The sequence below is a fragment of the Ursus americanus genome, chromosome 9 (genome assembly GCF_024610735.1).
Source record: "Ursus americanus isolate L20-20 chromosome 9, mUrsAme1.1.p, whole genome shotgun sequence".
Taxonomy (NCBI): domain Eukaryota; kingdom Metazoa; phylum Chordata; class Mammalia; order Carnivora; family Ursidae; genus Ursus; species Ursus americanus.
In genome coordinates, this window is record NC_142135.1 from 64,504,515 (window position 1) to 64,521,280 (window position 16,766).

Sequence of the window (16,766 nt, forward strand, 5' to 3'; positions counted from 1 at the left end):
ATATCCGTGTCCAAGAGGCAGAGGGGACCCATCCAAAGCTCAACCACGACAAACCTACGCCACGTCACGTCACGTCATAGTGCAATTTGCAAATACTGGATCCAAGGATACAGTATTGAAAGCGGCCAGGGCAAAGAAATTGCTCACGTACCAAGGCAAAGGTATCAGAATTACGTCAGACCTGTCTACACAGACCTGGAATGAGAGAAAGGGTTGGGGGGGCATTTTTAAAGCTCTTTCAGAGAAAAACATGCAGCCAAGGATCCTTTATCCAGCAAGGCTGTCATTCAGAATTGATGGAGAAATAAAGACCTTCCAGAATCGCCAGTCATTGACCAATTTTGTAAACACGAAACCAGCCCTACAGGAGATATTAAGGGGGGTTCTATAAAGGTAAAAATGCCCCAAGAATGATACAGAACAGAAAGTCACAATCGATAGAAACAAAGACTGTACTGGCAACATGGCATCATTAAAATCATATCTCTCAATATTCAGTCTCAATGTAAATGGCCTAAATGCTTCCATAAAACACCACAGGGTTGCAGATTGGATAAAAAGACATGACCCATCCATTTGCTGTCTACAAGAGACTCATTTTGAACCTAAAGATACATCCAGACTGAAAGTAAAGGGATGGAATACCATCTTTCACGCCAATGGACCTCAAGAGAAAGCTGGGGTAGCAATTCTCATATCAGACAGATTGGATTTTAAACTAAAGACTATAGTTAGAGACACAGAGGGCACTATATTATTCTTAAAGGATGTATCCAACAAGTGGATATGACAATTATAAATATATATGCCCCCACCAGGGGAGCAGCAAGATACACAAGCCAACTCTTAACCAGAATAAAGAGACATATAGATAAAAATACGTTAATAGTAGGGGACCTCAACACTCCAGTATCAGAAATAGACAGAACACCCATGCAAAAAATCAACAAAGAAACAAGGGCTTTGAATGCCATACTCGATGAGTTGGACCTCACAGATATATATAGAACACTACACCCCAGAACCAAAGAATACTCATTCTATTCTAATGCCCATGGAACATTCTCAAGAATAGACCATGTTCTGGGACACAAAACAGGTCTCAACCGATACCAAAAGACTGAAATTATTCCCTGCATATTCTCAGACAACAATGCTTTGAAATTGGAACTCAGCCACAAGGAAAAATTTGGAAGGAACTCAAACACTTGGAGACTAAGAACCGTCCTGCTCAGGAATGACTCGATAAACCAGTAAATCAAAAATCAAATTAAACAATTTATGGAGACCAATGAGAATGAAAACACAACGGTCCAAAACCTATGGGATACTGCAAAGGCAGTCCTAAGGGGGAAATACATAGCCATCCAAGCCTCACTCAAAAGAATAGAAAAATCTAAAATGCAGCTTTTATATTCTTACCTCAAGAAGCTGGAACAGCAACAGAGGGACAGACCTAATCCACGCACGAGGAAGCAGTTGACCAAGATTAGAGCAGAAATCAATGAATTAGAAACTGGGAGTATAGTAGAGCAGATCAACAGAACTAGAAGCTGGTTCTTTGAGAGAATCAATAAAATTGACAGACCACTGGCAAGACTTATCCAAAAGAATAGAGAAAGGACCCAAATATATAAATTATGAATGAAACAGGAGAGGTCACAACCAACACCAATGAAATTGGAAGGATTATTAGAAACTTTCATCAACAGCTTTATGCCAATAAATTAAGCAATATGGAAGAGATGGAGGCCTTCCTGGAAACCTATAAACTACCAAGATTGAAACAGGAAGAAATTGATTTTTTAAACAGGCCAATTAATTATGAAGAGATTGAGTCAGTGATAAACAACCTTCCAAATAACAAAACTCCAGGCCCGGATGGTTTTCCTGGGGGAATTCTACCAAACATTCAAAGAAGACATAATACCTATTCTCCTAAAGCTATTTCAAAAAATAGAAACAGAAGGAAAGCTACCAAACTCATTCTATGAGGCCAATATTACCTTGATCCCCAAACCAGGCAAAGACCCCATCAAAAAGGAGAATTATAGACCGATTTCCCTAATGAACATGGACACCAAAATCCTCAACAAGATCTTGGCTAATAGAATCCAACAGCACATTAAAAGGATTATCCATCATGACCAAGTGAGATTCATCCCTGGGATGCAAGGGTGGTTCAACATTCGCAAATCGATCGGTGTCTTAGATTTTATCCAGAAAGAAAAATTCAAAAATCATATGATTCTCTCAATAGATGCAGAAAAAGCATTTGACAAAATACAGCATCCTTTCCTGATTAAAACCCTTCAGAGTGTAGGGATAGAGGGTACATTCCTCAATCTCATAAAAACCATCTATGAAAAGCCTACAGCAAATATCATTCTCAATGGGGAAAAGCTGGAAGCCTTTCCCTTAAGATCAGGAACACGACAAGGATGCCCACTCTTGCCACTATTATTCAACATAGTACTAGAAGTCCTTGCAACGGCAATCAGACAACAAAAAGGGATAAAAGGTATCCAAACTGGCAAAGAAGAAGTCAAAATGTCTCTCTTCATAGATGACATGATACTCTAGATGGAAAACCCAAAAGAATCCATTCCCAAACCATTAGAAGTTATAGAGCAATTCAGTAATGTGGCGGGATACAAAATCAATGCTCAGAAATCAGTTGCATTTCTATATATGAATAATGAGACTGAAGAAAGAGAAATTAGGGAATCCATCCCATTTACAATAGCACCAAAAACCATACGTTACCTTGGAATTAACTTAACCAGAGACGTAAAGGACCTATATTCTAGAAACTATAAATCACTCTTGAAAGACATTGAGGAAGACATAAAAAGATGGAAAGATATTCCATGCTCATGGATCGGAAGAATTAACATAGTTAAAATGTCCATGCTACCCAGAGCAATCTACACTTTCAATGCTATCCCGATCAAAATACCGATGACATTTTTCAAAGAACTGGAACAAATAGTCCTTAAATTTGTATGGAAGCAGAAAAGGCCCCGAATCTCCAAGGAACTGTTGAAAAGGAAAAACAAAGCTGGGGGCATCACAATGCTGGATTTCGAGCTGTACTACAAAGCTGTGATCACAAAGACAGCATGGTACTGGCACAAAAACAGACACATAGACTAATGGAACAAAATAGAGAACCCAGAAATGGACCCTTAGCTCTTTGGGCAACTAATCTTTGATAAAGCAGGAAAAACATCCAATGGAAAAAAGACAGTCTCTTCAATAAATGGTGCTGGGAAAATTGGACAGCTACATGCAAAAGAATGAAACTTGACCACTCTCTCACACCATACACAAAGATAAACTCCAAATGGATGAAAGACCTCGATGTGAGACAGGAATCCATCAAAATTCTAGAGGAGAACATAGGCAGCAACCTCTACGACATCGGCCAAAGCAACCTTTTTCATGACACATCTCCAAAGGCAAGAGAAACAAAAGATAAAATGAACTTGTGGGACTTCATCAAGATTAAAAGCTTCTGCACAGCCAAGGAAACAGTCAAAAAAAACTAAGAGGCAGCCCACGGAATGGGAGAATATATTTGCAAATGATACTACAGATAAAAGACTGGTATCCAAGATCTACAAAGAACTTCTCAAACTCAGTACATGAGAAACAAATAAACAAATCACAAAATGGGCAGAAGATATGAACAGACACTTTTCCAAAGAAGACATACAAATGGCTAACAGACACATGAAAAAATGTTCAAAATCATTAGCCATCAGGGAAATTCAAATCAAAACCACACTGAGATACCACCTTACGCCAGTTAGAATGGCAAAAATTGACAAGGCAAGAAACAACAATTGCTGGAAAGGATGTGGAGAAAGGGGATCCCTCCTACTTTGTTGGTGGGAATGCAAGCTGGTACAGCCACTCTGGAAAACAGTGTGGAGGTCCCTTAAAAAGTTAAAAATTGAACTACTCTATGACCCAGCCATTGCACTACTGGGTATTTACCCCAAAGAGACAGACGTAGTGAAGAGAAGGGCCATATGCACCCCAATGTTCATAGCAGCATTGTCCACAATAGCTAAATCGTGGAAGGAACCAAGATGCCCTTCAACAGATGACTGGATTAAGAAGTTATGGTCCATATATACAATGGATTATTACTCAGCTATCAGAAAGAACGATTTCTCAACATTTGCTGCAACATGGATGGCACGGGAGGAGATAATGCTAAGTGAAATAAGTCAAGCAGAGAAAGACAATTATCATATGATTTCTCTCATCTATGGGACATAAGAACTAGGAAGATCGGTAGGGGAAGAAAGGGATAAAGAAAGGGGGGGTAATCAGAAGGGGGAATGAAGCATGAGAGACTATGGACTCTGAGAAAAAAACTGAGGGCTTCAGAGGGGAGGGGGATGGGGGAATGGGATAGACTGGTGATGGGTAGTAAGGAGAGCACGTATTGCATGGTGCACTGGGTGTTATATGCAACTAATGAATCATCGAACTTTACATCAGAAACCAGGGATATACTGTATGGTGACTAACATAATATAATAAAAGAAACATAAAAAAAATGTCTGATCCTGTCTGGCCTTCTCTAATGGCATATGAAATTACTAAAATAAAATAGTAAATATAGAACTAGTAGCTGGTATATTTTTAAATAATCCCTTTATTTTTAAAATGCAGCAGAAAAATAGTTCTTAAAAATTTCCTTAGGTACTTTTTAATAACAAACAACAAGTCGATTAATGAATTTTGAGTAAATACCATGACACTCCCTAAAATACTCGCTTTCAAAAGTGACTTACCAAGGTACCTGTATGGCTCAGTCGGTTAAATGTCTGCCTTCAGATCAGGTCATGATCTCAGGGTCCTGGGGTCGAGCCCCGCATCGGGCTCCCTGCTCAGTAGGGAGCCTGCTTCTCCCTCTCTCGCTCCCCCTGCTTGTGCTCTCTCTCAGTCTGTCAAATAAATGGATAAAAATCTTTAAAAAAAAAAGTGACTTATCAGAAGTGTTCTCAAACCAGATTGTGGTAATGTTGCACAGCTCAATAAATCTACTTAACGCCATTGAATTGTATACTTAAAACAGAAGTGCTTTATGTGAAGTATACCTCAGTAAAGCTGTTTTTTAAAAATAAGGACAGAAAAAATGTACTATAGGAAGTAGTATGCTATACTGTAGATCTCATAAAATACTTTAAAATGCTATTTAATTACTTTATAAATAATATATTAGTACTTAAAAAATACCATATAAATACATTAATAACCATAAGTCAAACAAATTCTGAAAAGACACTCTAGAAATGATCGTGTTGTATTATTTATGAGAATAAGATATGGCAAAATCTGAATGTCCACCAGAAGCACCAAATAAAATCTCAAATATACACTTGAAAAAAATCTTCCATGAAACATAACATCATGTATGGACAAATTTGCTGCAATATTAAACACTGGGATCACTTTGCAGGACAGGAGGGGACACAGCCAGTTTGTTTCATGTGTAGCTCAATTAATCTGGAAAAGCTGTAGAGGTAGCATATGGACTGGGTCCATGCCTAAAGCACTCTTTAGATACTTTCCAACAGATTTTATGCGGTTGCTTTCCTCTATGGGTTCCTAATATGTACTAATAATAGACTTGATTTTTTCTGAATGAATCCAAGCATCTTTCTGTTGAAAACCATGACACCCCCCATGGCTAAAATGCTATTGGCTTTTGCGTTTCCTACTTAGAAATTCTAACGTACGGTCCATTTAGATGGGACACATTTAACGTGAAATATGAAAATAGAGTTATTCTTGTATATATCTGATGCAAGGCTTTGCTCCTTACTCAGAAATCTGTCTCTACTACTATCAATTCTCTGGAAAAATGAAAGGAATTTAGCATGGCAGAGCCTGAACAGAAGTTCTCCAGAGTCTCAAGACGTAGATGGCCCTCAGAGGTCGACGGCTGACACAACCTCAGCACGAGCTGATGATCACATGAAGTGGGAAGCTTCTGGCCAAGACCATCGGAACAAGATTCTTCTATGTGTCAGACTCATCTTGCATACTCTTGTTTATGATTATTTTTGTTTTATTTCTTTACTCGTTTAAAGTAACTGTGCTTCTGGCTTAGTCTACCATACATTCCTCACTGATAACAATGATTTGTTTAAGTGTAGGCTTTAGGTTAAAGTCTTTCCATTAATATGGCTCTTGGTAAGCCAGGAGTTGGCAAATGTTTTCTGCAAAGGGAGAATAGTAAGTATTTTAGGCATTTTGAGCTATATACAGTCTCTGTCATATATTCGTCTTTTTAATACTCTTTTAAAAATGAAAAAACCATTCTTAGCTTGTAGTCTGGATTTGGGCTGCAGGTTATGCTTCGTCAACCCTTTGGGTTAAGTCATTCCAGAAATGTGACTACATAACGCCACTAAAGGACTGTATCTCTTTATGGACAACCAAAAAGGATAGGAAACCTTCCCTCCACTCCCTCTTTTTTTTTGGAAAGACTCCTAAAAATAGTGACTCCTTCCTTAGAAATCAGATAACTCGAGGTGGCCATCAAACATTTGTTCCCTCATATTGGATGACATGGTAAATAGTATAGCCTGAAGATAAAACAGACCAGTTTAAATTCCTTAAGTAAAGTAGTCATGGGTAACAAAATATTCATAGATTTTCTTTTGGCCAACCAGGGAAGTTGTACCACTGCTGCGTGAAATAACCCTACTCATAAGAAGAAAAAAAAATAATCTGTAGCTAAGCTAAGGAAAAGACAATCTGGCTATTTCACAAAGACACGGAATTGTTGGGACTGATCTTCCCCCTACTTTTAAATATAAAACTTCTACTTATTTGTCTCATTATGTTCAATGTCTGTTACATAGAATTTTATATGCTTCTGGGCATTGTCCTGACAGATGATTCTACAAGTGATTCAAGCAAAAACAAAATAAACTCATGCTGATCAACTCTCAAACAAAAAACCAGATGTGTATAAACAAAGATTTATCTGTAAGAAGAATTCTTCTCCTGTGGTGAAGATCTGACCAGTCACTGATAATCTCTCATGCAGTTTTGCCTGAATGAAGACCAAAAGGGAAGCAAAATAAAACAGTTCTTGCAAACTTAGAAAAATTCTGTTTTGTAGTCACAGCGACAAGGAGCCACCAAAATCAGTTGGAAAGCTGTTCACTCAATCAACACCAACTTATATTAGTGAATAGACTTGTGGAAGCCACCCTATAAATATATATAAATATATCTATTTAAGATATTCCAATGTACTGTTCTAATAACCCTTAACGACTTGCATCTTAATTTGATTTCATTCTTGAGAATGTAAAAGTTGCCCAAATTTCTTTTCATAGAAATAAAAACTTTCCTCATAGGATATGAGGCAGTTTGGCTCCTCTCGCCCACCCAACACTTTACAAGCTTTTTAAGGTTTATCTGGGATTATAGTTTCATCACATTATTATATAATTTAATAATCTTACCTTGAAGAGAGACTGATGTTTGTATTTTATTGTGTTATGTATTTACAATAGCTATTTATAATTTATAGTGTATGTTTAATTCATTCACCTCTTACATAATCGGACTTTGTCATTCTTTTTTTTTTTTTTAAAGATTTTATTTATTTATTCGACAGAGATAGAGACAGCCAGCGGGAGAGGGAACACAAGCAGGGGGAGTGGGAGAGGAAGAAGCAGGCTCATAGCGGAAGAGCCTGATGTGGGGCTCGATCCCATAACGCCGGGATCACGCCTTGAGCCGAAGGCAGACGCTTAACCGCTGTGCCACCCAGGCGCCCCAGGACTTTGTCATTCTTGATTGATAGACATCTTTTGGATGTGCGGGTGTATTTCTTCTGCTGCTTGTCTGAGGGGGGTTCATTTTCTAAGTCCTTCCTTAACTGTATATGTCCACGTAGTTTTTGCACATGTGATAGCTTGGCTTGATATTTAATGTTTTGATCAAAAGTTTGCTTCTACTTGTGTTGAGAAGGAGAAGTCTGAGGAGAGCCTTATTTTGGTTCTTTTGTAAATTGCCCAACATGATGCTCTCAGGATTCCTCCTTGTTCAAGAAAAGGGAAGTAAGGCAGCAAGGAGGGAGACACACAGTTGTCCACCACAGGGGGTGTGCTGGACTGAGTGAGGGGCATGTGAAGAACAAGGGCATTCTTGGGGACTCTGGCAGGATGCTGCCTCAAAGGTCGTCAGTCCAAATTAGGCACCTCAGCCTCACAGGGAAGTCAGCGGCAAAGTCTGGGCAGCCAGCAGATGGCTAGAGCTTCTGCAAAGCATGAGTGGAAACGAGGGTTCCCATAGGTCCTTGGGGCCGGGTTGGGGGGCAGAACTGTGGCCCTGGGGTCTGCTGTGGCAATGCATAAGGGGGCGTGCAGAAGGGATTGGCCCTAGCAACAGGCTGGGGAATTTGGGAGATTCTCTGACAAAGAGGCAGCCAGAGAGAACCAAGGGTCCTGTGCATTCTTTGGCCCCTAACTTCAACCATGGTACCAAGAGGGTAAAAGCAACGGAGCAGACAAAAGCTATCACTCCATAGTTCGCAGGAATGACAGGAAACAAAGTAGTTCCCAAAAGCCCTTCTCAGCCCTGGGAACACAGGAAGCCCTTGTTGAGGTAGCAGGTGGAGGGTGGGCAGGGAAGGAATCTGAAAAGAATTTGTTCCAAAGTAACTGAATTAAACCTAAAAGACTGTTCAACTTAGTGAATCAGGTTTGGTTTTTCACCAGATTGGACTAAATTTACTACACAGTGAATTGTAAGAAAGAGAAGATACTTTTAAAGAAATACATGAGCTCTGCCTTTGTAAAAACAACATCAAAAGGCAAGTTTCGCTATATTGTGAGTGGTGTGTTTTCATTTGAGGGGTTCAGATTGCTCTTTGGCTTGTAAATTCTTCCAGTGAAATACGCAGTCTATAAATATCTGGGATAATCATTTCTGGGCCGATTTTTGATATCCTTTCTCTGGTAATTTTCTGTCCTTTAGAGCAATTGTCTTTTCTCAGAGCTTCCTTTTCGTTTTATTGTTTTCTTCTATATTCTGGGTGAGTCTCCATATTTGCCTTCAATCATTGATTTCATTTTTCTGCAGCCTCCACTCTATGCTGTCTTGCCTCCAAAGTATATTTTAATCTTGCGATTGGTTTTGAACATTTTAAATGAAAATTTCCAAAATATTAACAAAAAGAAGACACAATGACGTGTACTGGCTTGTGTACCAGTGATGCAGCCAGGGAGGTGAGCTGCTTGGACCTCTCATCAAGAAGGAACCTGGGCTTCAGCTGTGAGCAGCCAGCCAAATCTCCAGATGTAGCACTTCTGGGATTTGCCAAGCATCCAAGCCAGGATCCTTCTCCTCCAGGGCAGCCTCCAGCCAGTGAGCGAGTATGGCAGGGCATGAGGGTCTGCCATTTCTGCCCAGTGCGGGACTCCTGAATGAGCTCGTCCACTGGATTGGCTGACGCTGTCAGATCTGCGTCACAGTCTGAGGCCCGCCCGCTCTATTCTGCCTCTTTCTGCCTCTGTTCTCCTACCTGTCAGATGTGTATCATGGCCCACCCACAGGCTTTCCCTGACGAATCCTGCTTCAGCTCCCTTTATCTTTCACAGGAATTACCCCCAGGAAACATCTCCCAACTTAACTCAGCATCTGCGTCTGCACAACTAGTCACTCGTCAGCAACAATTTAGATTTCACTGCATTCATGGCATGTGTCCATTCTCTAACTTTCATTTCTTTTGCTAAAGTATTTTAGAACAAATCCCAGGCATTATGCCACTTCATCTCTTTGTACTTTGTTGCACATCTCTTAAAAATATGAAAAATGTATTATACATTCTTAATGCACACATAACTTTATTTCTTAATGTCATCTAATACCTAACACATAATCACATTTTCCCCAGTTATCTAAAAAACTTTATGACCAAAGCCCATGTATTATATTTTTATGTATCCTGTCTTTTTCTGCTATTATATGCATATATATTTTTTGAGTGTGAGAGAGCACATGTGTATGCACATGTATGCAAGCAGGGGGAGGGGCAGAAGGAGAGGGAGAGAGAGAATCCTCAAGCAGACTCCCCACTGAGTGTGGACCCTGACTTGGGGCTAGATCCCAGGACCACGAGATCATGACCTGACCAGAAATCAAGAGTCCGCTGCCCAACGAACTGAGCCACGCAGGCACCCCTCTGCTATTATATTTCACAATCTTCATTAATACTTCAAGCAGCTCACTTAAAATCTCTTTTTCATAATGTATTTTTCATTTATGGTTTTTTTTTTGTGTTTTCTTCTCCATGGTTCATATTTTTCTGTAGTTTTTGGAGGACATTAATCAGATTTCTTCTAAAATTTTCATCTTTTTTAAAAGAAAATAAGAATCAGAAATATGATTCTCTTAACCTCCAGAGCAATGATTCCTTACTTAAGTCTCTACAAAGTGGATAATTTTTCTTTTCTGTTTATACATATTGAAAAGGAAGAGCTTTATTTATTCCTGGAGTTTCCAGAGTGGAATAATCTAAATTCCTTTTCTATAAACTTGTGCTAGAATATCCTCCCCCCCCAGATTTAAACCTAAATATCCAAGTTGATGGAATTTACAATGGCTAGTTGGCATTCTTTTAATGCAAGTCTCTTGGATCGAGTTTGCATCTTCTGATTCAACTGTGGAGACATGTCAAAATGGTTTCCCCCAACTCCTTCAAAGTGAATTGTTCTGCTTGATTCAGAGGCTAGAGTACGTGATGGTCTACAGTCCAGGACTGTGTTGATAAAGTCATCTTAATCAACATTGCAATTAGTTCACATTCCACCTGGACTTTGACATGTCATCTTCTCTTGTAGCTAGTGTCTGATGCAATTGCCAGTTTTTGTCTTTTTTGGTATCTTCATGGGCATTTTAATGGGAAGTTGAGCAGAAATGTTTCAGGCATGGTTCCATTTTAACCTGGATGTCTATAAATACCATCATTACCCTTTATTTGCAGTATTCTGCCAGAGGATAGAAAAGTAATATAATAAATGAAATGCACAATTTAGAAGGAAAAGCTATATACATTTGTATTTAGGAGGAAAAAGATAATACAAAAGAAAGATAGAATATGATAGAGATAGGATCTGTTGCCTTCTTCTCCATTACCTCTCATGAGAAAGGAGGAAAAAGCAAAACATAAATATGCATCCAGAAAGAACTATATCAGACAAAAGTTTGAAATACATGCTAAGAATTCATCAAATTTTTAGATTTGAAAAGTGTGCCTGGCTATAAACAGATTAATTCCCACTGAAACTATGTATCTAATTTAGGTGATGATTAGATATCTCTAAATAGCTGGTGATTATGAAATGCCTTATGATAGTGCTTGTCAGTGGATAAGACTTTCTCTAAAAGTAAGTAAGTGTGTTTTCTGAGCACATGATGTGGTTAATCTTGTTTTCTTAAACAAGAGACTTTTTTTTTTTAAATTTAAATTCTAGGTACTTAACATACAGTGCAAAATTGGTTTCTGGAGTAGAATTTAGTGATTCATCACTTTCATACAACACCCAGTGCTCATCTCATCATAACAAGTGCCCTCCTTAATACCCAAGGAAGAGACTTTAAATGGAAACATTTGCCTAAATTATAGATGCAAATTTTCATGGAAATATTTGTATCTACTATATATTACTATTTATAATGTTTTATTTTATTAATTTTCAAAATGTTAAAACAGGATTTAAGGAAAATACATATTTAACTGTTCCCACTTTTTTCTCTTTTAAATATGATTTTTGCTTGTTTTCAGAATTGATAATATTAACTTGAAGTTCCTGAAGTGTTTCTTATTGACAGTTTCTCTTTCTCACTTTCTTTGCCTTTTCTGGCAATGGCACCAAAGTCTTTAACTATTTGCTTCATACTTCTCTTAAGCTCCTGATTTTTTATTTGAGAATCCCCAGTAGTGATTTCTCTTCTCTATTGCTTTTCACACAATTTAAAACATCCATTTGTTTCTCCACATCATTTGCCAGAATTAAATCCCTGTGCATTCCCCTTTCTGACTAAGTAAAATTAAAATTTGAAATAAAGTGCCCTTCATTTTATCACTTACTTATCACTGCTCCTCATGAAATTAAAAAGGTAATTTTTGGGGAATGATATTGCTGGACCATTTGCAGTTCTTTCTACTTTTTCCTACCAGTACCAACATTGATTGATAAATTCAGGTACAGAATTTATATGGTTTTAGAGCTGCAAAATATGTCTTTACTTTTAAATGGATAGAGAATTGTGATACTGGAAGTTTTATATATCAAATGAAAACGTAAATTATGTGCTTATACACTTGTGTACACGGTGACATCTGCTGAAGGAGGTCCATATATATACTTAACAGATGATTATTCCTGAGCCACTTTATATTCATTTGATATCATGACTTGGTCAGTTATCTAACCTAATGGCTGGAATGCAGGCTCTAAAAAAATTGAGAATGAAAATCTCTAAATAGTTGCCCCCAATTAAAATAAATACACATTTTCTAGCACCTCATTATTGCACATACTCAAAAGACATTGCAGGATAGTTGCCTTGAAGTGACTTGGTGCATATTTATTAACACTTTGTTAAAATTACATACATGCAAAATTCTTTAATATTCATTACTATGATTTTAAGTTTTCCTGATTTTGTTTGGTCATTTGACATTCTGAAACATAAACTTTATTTGTTTAAAATTCTAGTGTCCTTTTTTGGGAGAGGAGTTTAGTTTGTTTTTTAAAATAAACTTTTTGGGGCGCCTGGGTGGCTCAGTCATTAAGCATCTGCCTTCAGCTCAGGGTGTGATCCCAGAGTCCTGGGACTGAGCCCTGCGTCGGGCTCCCTGCTCTGCTGGGAGCCTGCTTCTTCCTCTCCCACTCCCCCTGCTTGTGTTCCCTCTCTTGCTGGCTGTCTCTCTCTCTCTCTGTCTGTCAAATAAATAAAATAAAATCTTAAAAAAAATAAAATAAAATAAACTTCTTGAGGGAAGTGTAGATTCACATGCAGTTGTAAGAACTACTACAGCGAGATCCCATATATCCTTTATCCAGTTTCCCCCAAAGGTAACACTTGCAAAACCGTAATACAAAACAACCAGGATATTGACATTGGTCCGGTCGAGATACAGGTCCGGTCGAGATACAGATTTCATCACCACAGGATTCCACATGTTGCCTTTTTTTCAGCCACATCCACTTCTTGTTCAGTCTCTCTTTAACTGGGTCACCATTAATCTGTTGATGTCTATAGGTTTGTCGTTTGAAGAATGTTGTATAAACGGAATCATACACTTTGCAACTGACTCTGGCTTTTTTCATTTCGCTTGACGCTCTGGAGATTCACCCAGGTCGTTGTGTGTATCAATAGTCCATTCTGTTTTGCTGCTCAGCTGTCTTCCATGATTGTAGATAAACTGCAGTTTGTTTGGCCATTCACTTGCTTAAGTGTATCTGGATTATTTGCAGTTTTTGGCTATTAGGAATAAAATTGCTATAAACATACTTGTATAGGTTTTTGTGTGAACATAAGTCTTCAATTTTTTTGGAATATCCAGGATTGTTGTTGCAAGGTCATTAGGTAGCTAAATGTTTCATTTTTTAAAGAAACTGCCAAGCTGTTTGCTAGAATGGCTAATCCATTTTACATTCCCTCCAGCAATGTTTCTTCAGTTCTCCATATCCTTTCTCGCCTTTGGTATTGTCACTGTTTCTTATTTACCCATTCTGATAAGTGTATAGTAATATTTCACTGTGGTTTTAATTATGAACGTCTTTTCATGTGCTAATTTTCCATTTGTAGATCCTCTTTGGTGAAATGTCTCTTCAGGGAGTTGCCTATTTTGTACTTAACGTTATTTGGTTTTTTTACTGCTGAGTTTTGAGAGTTTTTACATATTCTAGATATTAGTGTTTTGTTGGACATGTGGTTTGCAAATATTTTCTGCCATATCTTGCTTGTCTTTTCATTCTCTTAACAGGATGTTTTATAGAATATAAGTTTTTAGTTTTAGTGAACTCCATCCAGTTCATCATTTTTTCCTTTTATGGATTGTGCTCTGGTGTCAATCTACAAGCTCTTTGTCCAGTTCCAAATCTCAAAGATTTTCTCCAATATTAGTTTCTTAAAGATTTATGACTTTATGTTATACATTAAATTTCAAGACCCATTGTGAATTAATTTTTACAAAAGTTGTCAGACTTAGGTTGAAGTTATTTATTTTTTAACCTGTTGGTATTCATTTGCTCCACTACCTTTATTGAAAAGTTTTCTTCCACTGAATTGTTTTTGCATCTTTGTCAAAAATAAGTTGACATATTTGTATGGATCGACTTCTGGGTTTTCTGTTCTTTTCCATTAATCTATGTGTCTGTTCCTCCACCAACACAACATAGTCTTAATTACTGTACCTAAATAATGCTTTAAAATCAGGGAGATTGACTCATCCCACTTTCTTCTTCTTTTTCAAATTATTTGAGCTATTCCAGTTCCTTTGCCTATCCATATAAATTTCAGATATCTATATCTGTACCTACAAAAACACTTGCTCAGATATTGGTAGAAATTGCATTAAATATTTATATCAATTTGGGGATAATTGACACCTTTACTGTGTTGAGTCTTTTACTAATGAACATGGTCCATAATTTAGATCTTCTTTGACTTCTTTCATCAATATTGTGTAGTTTTTAGCATTCAAGTCCTGTGAAAGTTTTGGTAGATTTATACCTAATTGTCTCATTTTTATTAGCAATTAAAAATGGTATTATACTTTGGCATGCCTGGGTGGCTCAGTTGGTTAAGTATCTGACTCTTGATTTTAGCTCAGGTCATGATCTCAGGGTTGTGAGGTGGAGCCCCAAGTTGGACTCCATGCTGGGTGTGGAGCTGCTTAAGATTCTCTCTCTCTCTCTCCAAAAAATAAATAATAATAATAATAAATGGTATTATACTTTTAATTTTAATATCTACATGATCATTGTTAGTATATAGAGATACAATTAATGTTATGTGTTGATCTTTTATGTCTGATGTTCTAATGTGGACAATTATGTCATCTGCAAATAGGTAGTTTTATTTCTTTTATTTCTTTTTTTTTTCTTTTTCCTTGATATGTGTACTTTTCTTTTGTGGCTTTTAATGCACTGGCTAGAACTTCCAGTGTTACGTTGAAAAAGAGAGACCAGACATCTTTGCCTTGTTCCTAATCTTAGGAAGAAAGCATCCAGTCTTTCACCATTAAGTATAATGTTAGCTATATGCATCTCATAGTTGCTCTTAATGAAGATGAGGAAGTTCCTCACTATTTCTATTTTTCTGAGTGTTTTTATCATAAATAGATTTGGATTTTGTCAAGTTTTTTGCATCAGTTGATATGATCATGAGATTTTTTTTCTTTAGCCTGTTAATACATTGGATTATACTAATTGCTTTTCAAATACTAAAGCAGCCTGGCATCTTTGGAATAAATCTTACTTTGCCATGGTATATAATTCTTTTTATAAATTACTGAATTCTCTTTGTTAATATTTTAAAAGAATATTTGTGTCCATATTCATGAAGGATATTGGTTTGTGGTTTTCTTTTTTTGTACTGTCTTTTCCTATTTTTGGTATAAGGTAATAATAACTTCATAAAATGTGTTGGAAAGTATTTCCACCTATTCTGTTTTCTGGAAGAAACTGTGTAGAATTGGCATTAATTCTTCTTTAAATGTTTGGTAGAATTCTCCAGTGAAACCATCTATGTCTGGATATTTCTTTTCTGGGAAATTTTAAATTATAAATCAATTTATTGAATAGTTACAAGGCTATTCAAATCATCAATTTCAAATTGGATGAGTTATGGTAGTTTTTTTGTTGGTGTTGGCATTGTTTAGGATTGACTCATTTCATCTAAGTAGTCAAATTTATGTGTGTAGTTGTTCATATTTTTTCCTTAAAATTCTTTCGATATCTGCACATTCTTAGTGATAGCTCCTGTTTTGCTTTTAATATTAGTATATATGATACATTGGTACATATCAATATATTCACATATTTGTGTCTCCTTTTTTTTTCTTTGTCAGATATATGACATAGATAAGCGTCAATTTTATTCACTTTTTCAAAGTGATTTTCTTGTAGATAATATATAGTTGGGTCATTATTTTAATCCACACTACCAATATCTGTCTTTTAACTGAGTATTTAGACCACTTACATTGAATATAAATATTGATATATTAGGGCTTAAGTTAGTGAATTTCTTTGTTTCTGTTTTTTCTTTGTTTTCATTTCTCTTTTCTTTTTTCTTGCCTTCCCATTGGGTTACTTAAACATTTTTTTTAGAATTCTATATTTATCTATAGTGTTTTTTAATGTATCTATTCATATAGCTCTTTTAGTGATTGCTCTAGATACTACATTATTTATGCATGACTTACCAGTCTATTAGTGTCATCATTTTACCAGTTTGAGTGAACTGTAGAAAACTTACTTCCTTGTATGTAACTTTACTCTCCCCTATTCAGAATATAAATGTTTAAAAATATGTCCTCTATACACAATTTTAACATCAAATGGTGTTATAATTTTTGCATCAATAATCAAACATAATTCAGAAGACTTAAGAGGAGAAGGTAAGCCTACTGTATTTACTCATTTTTTTACTCACCGTGTTTTCTTTTTTCCTGATGACATTCCAATATTTCTTACTTTTCATTA

General features: G+C 36.7%; 1 protein-coding gene across 1 annotated transcript in view; it reads right to left on the reverse strand.

Moving 5' to 3' along the window:
- Window positions 1–4,496: 4,496 nt before the first annotated feature.
- Window positions 4,497–16,766, reverse strand: part of LOC148109489 (uncharacterized) — a 228,587-nt gene continuing 216,317 nt past the window's right edge. The window contains exon 4 of the mRNA XM_087864863.1: window positions 4,497–4,964. Coding sequence (XP_087720989.1) covers window positions 4,960–4,964 — 5 coding nt within the window. The 3' untranslated portion in view covers window positions 4,497–4,959. The remainder of the gene's footprint in view (window positions 4,965–16,766) is intronic.